Source organism: Alligator sinensis, unplaced genomic scaffold (genome assembly GCF_000455745.1).
Source record: "Alligator sinensis unplaced genomic scaffold, ASM45574v1 scaffold442_1, whole genome shotgun sequence".
Taxonomy (NCBI): domain Eukaryota; kingdom Metazoa; phylum Chordata; order Crocodylia; family Alligatoridae; genus Alligator; species Alligator sinensis.
Genome location: NW_005841829.1, coordinates 7,647,687 through 7,653,055, shown reverse-complemented (window position 1 = coordinate 7,653,055; position 5,369 = coordinate 7,647,687). Strand labels below are relative to the sequence as shown.

Sequence of the window (5,369 nt, the reverse complement as noted above, 5' to 3'; positions counted from 1 at the left end):
TAGGAGGGGCTGTTCGCCGCAGACGTCCGTCTCTTCCAGCAACGAGGCCACTTTCCTGAAGTTTGGGGTCAGAGCCATCCTCTCCTCCACTCCCAGAACCGGTAAGCGGCCACCTGCCAGCTCAGCCCCTCCGCCTGGGGCTCCACCTGGGGCCGGAGCTCTTGCACCTCTTCCCAGTGGGAAAAGTGCTGGAGGGGTGTGCGCGTGCACGCCCAACTGGGGTTTGACCTCTTGCACCATTCCCCAATGGGAAAAGTGGGGGGTGTGTGTGTGTGTGTACTTGGGGCTTGATTTCTTGCACCACCTCCCAATGGGAAAAGTGCTGTGCGTGTGTGTGGCTCTACTCGGAGTTTGATCTCTTGCATGCACTCCCCAAGGGGGAGAAAGGAGGGTGGGGGGAAGAGAGAGAAAGAGGCTCCACTTGGGGCTTAATCTCTTTAATCAGTTTCCAAATGAGAAAGGTGTGCGTGGGTTTAGAGGAGGTTGGGGGGTGTGGGTGGGGGGGGGGGGGGCTCCACTTGGGGTTTGAACGCTTGCAGCTTTGCCCAATGGGGGAGAGCAAGTGTGTGTGTCATCGCCAGCTGTGCAGAACCCCCCAGCCCCGTGGGAGGCAGGCTGAGGCGGGGATGGGGCGGGAGGGGACGCACGGAGGAGCTGGCACCACGCAGCCGAGCCCTTCCGCAGTGCCCCGGGTGCAGGGTGCTGGGGGCCGGTGGCAGAGCCCCCTGAATCCCTGCAGCCAGGGGAAGGGCCCCCTCCGTGCCCAGCGGGCAGTGGGGCTGGGGGGTGGTTTGTCAGTCCCAGGACGCTGCCCTGCCCAAGCGATGTCAACGTACCTGCCATTACTGCCTGGCATGGGGCCACGCTGCCGGCACCACCAGCAAGCCAAGCGCTCCAGAGAAACGGAGCATCGCAATAGTCCACATCTAGTCCAGGTGTGCAGGGGGTATAGGCATGCCACACACACGCATCGAGCAAGGCGCTTACATTTGCAGAGATCTGACTCTATTGCCCAGCTCTGCGGCTTGCTCAGGTTCCCTGCCTCCCTCCCCTCTTACTGGACGACTCCGATCCGAGCTGAATACTCATTTTGGGGCTGCGTTGTTTTGGGGTTTTTTTTCCGCCAGAAACCTCCCCTGCTTTGCTCCAGACCGTCCCTCCAAAGACTTTCTCCTTCCCGTACTTCGAAGGATCCTTCCAGCCTTTTATCAGATCTTCTTATTTCCCAGGTAGGTCTCCGCCCGTCCCCAGTCCCGTCTGACCCGATCGCTCCCCCCTTTCCTGGTCTCAGGCATATCCCAAGTCATATTTCTCCGTCCACCCCTGGGGGTTAGGCTCCAGTTCAGAGGTTGGCCGGAGTACAACATTCAAGAATCAGTCGCGCCAATTTGATGCCCTATTTAGCACAAGCAGTGACTGCTTGACATTTCGTGCCGATCCCCCCCATGATCTACAAATTAGCCGGAATTGTCATGGTCCAAATTTGAGGCGGTGCCTTTCTCACAGAGAAGCTGCTGGCATCCTCTTCATGGCTGGGGTTTTCCCACAGAGGCAGTGCACTCTGCCACTGATCCCCAACAAAAGTTTCAGCACCATGACCAATTTGGTCAGCTCCCTCCGGGCAGCCACACACAGACCCGGCGCTGACTCCACCATGCTGCTGATAGACATTTACCAGCCATGGGCTAATTTCCCATTAAGGGTCATTCAGCATCCCAGTATTTTCACAAGACCACATGGAGCGCTCCCTTGTTCAGGGTGTTCGGTGTGGCCATCTCCAAAAAAAAAAAAAGGGAAGGAAAAACACCCTCAAAACCCCAGAAGATAACCACAGCTCAGAGGCCTGTCCCCAGGGCACATTACCAACACCATCCAGGCAGGTAAACCAGACACATACCTGCAAGGATTAGGGGGGGCACTAGCCCTGTGGCTTGCATGCACCCTAATAGGACTCCCCAGCCCAGAGGAGTTGGTCACATTTAAATGCAAATCTAAACTACTTGTGGGATGTACAGGGGGCAAGGCCAGCCTCAGAGAGGATTAACCCTTTGGCGGTTCACTTTGGGTCTCCAGCGTCCTGTATCTACCCCTCTCCCCCAACCTGTGCGGGCAATTAAAGTGAACTAAAAATCTCCTGGGATCAAGCTAGCTCAAGCAAAACCAGGCCATCAAAACCTGAATCCTGTTGCTAGGACCTGTAATGATTTGGCGCAGCAATTCAAAAATAATAATCTAATTACACAAACCAGCTATTAATTTAAAAAGGGGGGGGGGGGGGGGGGGGGGGGGGGAGCCATAGAGAAAAATATAACCCAAGCTCTTTCATTCATGCTCCTGATAATGGAATTTGCTTCTTTTCTCCGCCATGTGAATGGCCTAACAAAAACAACTTGAGCTTTATAAATAGCTTTTCATGTCCATTTAATGAAAATGATTTGGGGAAAGAGAAGATTGTGTCATCAGTATTCTCCCGAGGAGCTTGGCATGCAGTTGTGTTTAGTTTGAAAGTGTAAATCTCTTTTGTTCCAATAATATATGGCTTTAGCTGCTTGTCCTCAGTCTTTTTCTGTTAGTTCATTACTACACAATTACCATTCACGCTTCATTAGAATCTCTGTCTCTCTTTGGGAGTTTTTTTAAGGAGAAACTCTGCCCTTTTTATCATACCAATACCATTGGGAACCAGTCAATGTGCTAATTAGCTGTTACTTTTCATGTCTTCGGATTGAATTCAAGTTTTGTAAGGGGGGGGAGAGAGATTAATATAAAAAAAGATGAATACTGATTGATCAAAACTGCATCTAAAAAGGACTTTTTTGTCGGAATCAGAGAAGTCCCGCATTTTCATCTCCAGACTAAGAAAGTACCCAAAATGATAAAAGAGTCTGAAAAATCAAATACTTTTGAGAAGGGTTGGGGGAGAAAGCTTTTTTATTATACCTCTATCTTAGCTGGTACGCCTCGCTTTGCCTTTTCAAGCTGCAGACCTTTGAATCTCATAACAAAACAGGCCACTATTGATACATTTTACACGTTTCAGTTGATGTATCTAATCCTGGTTATCACTGCTTGAAAGGGGACGCTTATTTAAGCGTAAAGTTCCTTTCACTGCATCAGGTTTATAGGTGCATTCAGTGCACAGAGTGAAAGACTCAGAGGGATGGGGTGAAAGGGATGGAGAAGAGAAAGGGGAAAGAAATGAAAGAGGAGAGAAAGAAACAGAGGGGGAGACCCGGTGGCTGCGCCTGGCCTCAGCCTGCCCACAACTTACTCGCCTGCTTCTGCCTCTCCTCCCCTCCCTCTCCCAGCTTCCTCTTCAGTGGTGCCCATCCCCGGCACATTCTCCTGGCCCATGGCTGCGAGAGGAAAGCCCCGCCGGGGCATGCTCCGCAGGGCAGTCTTCTCAGATGTGCAGCGCAAAGCCCTGGAGAAGATGTTTCAGAAGCAGAAATACATCAGCAAGCCAGACAGAAAGAAGCTGGCAGCCAAGCTGGGACTTAAAGACTCACAAGTAAGCAAAAATCAGGCGGTGTAGGGGGTGGGAGCTAGGGAGGCGGGGGAGGGATAGGATTCATTCCCTGCTGACCTGGGCTGTTTCCCAGCTGCAACATTCCAGTTAACAAAAGTTTGTGCTCTCTATATATCTTATTTAGTTAGTCTATAAGATGCAAATCTACCCTGCCTTCTACCATACAGCTAGTCAAGACAAATGCCTTTCAGGGACCTCTTGTGGGCACATGGGTCTCTTGTTAGGGCCCAAGACCTGCCAACTGCTCTGCACCTTCCCTGCACTGCATTTGCAACTGTTGATGAATAGCAGAGCTGGCTGAGGAGAGTTCCCCAGCTTCCTTTCTCATCAGCCTTGCTAATTGAGACATGCTGCTTGTTTTCAATAGGACCCCATCCCTGTGCTCAATGCTTTACAAGACAAGGCAGGGGCCTTTCCACAAAGAACTCACAGTTGAGGTCCTGAGGGTGCTCTGCTTTCCCAGACTCCAGTGGATCTTGAGGGTTTGTGGGATCTCGACTGGAGTTAGTGGCCTTCACTGCTTCTCTGGGAGGAAATAGCAGCTAGGGAGGAGGAGAAAGGCTGGCAGGTGGGGCAGGGAAGTTTGTTCAGGAGAAATCTGAAAGTTTGCTGTGGCTTTTAGGAAACAGTGAAGCATCAATAGCAGGAGAAAGCAAAGGGGAGAGGAGTCAGAAGCATAGTCTTACACAGCCTGGCAGCACTCTACTCTTCAAGGAGGACTCAGGACACTGCCCTGCAGGCCTGTGAAATGAGAGCAGAAAGGATTCCCATGTACATTGCACATACAAACAGTGTCAGCTGAGGGCCAAGCTGACCACCTTCTCCAGGGCACTGCAAATCAGTTGTGTGCGGCCTCTAGGATTCTTTGTAAACGGAGCCATATCCTTTGCAAATTCTTCCCCTCTAGGTGAAGATCTGGTTCCAGAACCGAAGAATGAAGTGGAGAAACTCCAAAGAGCGAGAGCTCCTCTCCTCTGGGGGCTGCAGGGAACAAACTTTACCTACTAAGTTCAACCCTCATCCAGACCTCAGCGACGTGGGCAAGAAATGTTCAGGAGAGGAGGAGGAAGAAGTGTCCCCTCTGTGCCCAGCCAGCCCCCACCATGCCCTGACCTACCACCAGTCCCCAGAGCACATACACTTGAGGGACAGACTGGACTCCCATATGTCCCCCTCTCCATCCCACTCCAGCAGCCCCAGCAAACCTTCAGACTTCTCAGACTCAGAGGAAGAGGATGATGAGGGGGAAGAGGAAGAGGAGGAGATCACAGTTTCTTAGATGCCCTGCCTACCCCCACCATGACAGGGGACATTGCAAAGATGTAAATTTAAAAGTGCTATAAAATTGAAGAGGTGGTATCCCTCCTGAACATCCACGTAGTTCTCCACTGCAGGTTATTTATTAAATAGCTACAAGTCTTCCTTCTCATAGGCATTTCCCTGTTTGTCCTACTTGGAAGCTCTTCTATTCACAGCATCCCTTAGCCTTTCTACATGTATCTTTGCTTAGCAACCGAACTTTTTGATAGGGGCATTTTCTTGAAGCAAGCCAGAGGCAAAATAATTAGGACACTTTGATTTATAATGAGGGGGAACTTACAAAATTCAGTGGAAACTCTGGTTTCTAAAGAAAATCCTGGTACATGCCATGACCCTTTTCATTAGATTTCAAATGAACTGCAATCTGTTATGTTACAGAAATGACTGGGAACTGGTCTGATCCTGCAACCTTTACTTATATAAGTGAGTAATCTCAATGAGGTCTGGGGAACCATTCATGGATCAAATACTGTCCCCCCTCCCCCCTTTCCTCACACTGATTAGCACCAAGAACTCTCCT

The 5,369-nt window shown here is 50.7% G+C and overlaps 1 protein-coding gene across 1 annotated transcript in view; it reads left to right on the top strand.

The window, feature by feature from the left end:
• Positions 1-4,808, top strand: part of DBX1 (developing brain homeobox 1) — a 5,033-nt gene extending 225 nt beyond the window's left edge. The window contains 4 exon segments of the mRNA XM_025205223.1: positions 1-101; positions 1,128-1,229; positions 3,309-3,511; positions 4,437-4,808. The exon segment at positions 1-101 is cut by the window's left edge and continues 30 nt beyond it. Coding sequence (XP_025061008.1) covers positions 1-101; positions 1,128-1,229; positions 3,309-3,511; positions 4,437-4,808 — 778 coding nt within the window.
• Positions 4,809-5,369: the final 561 nt, after the last annotated feature.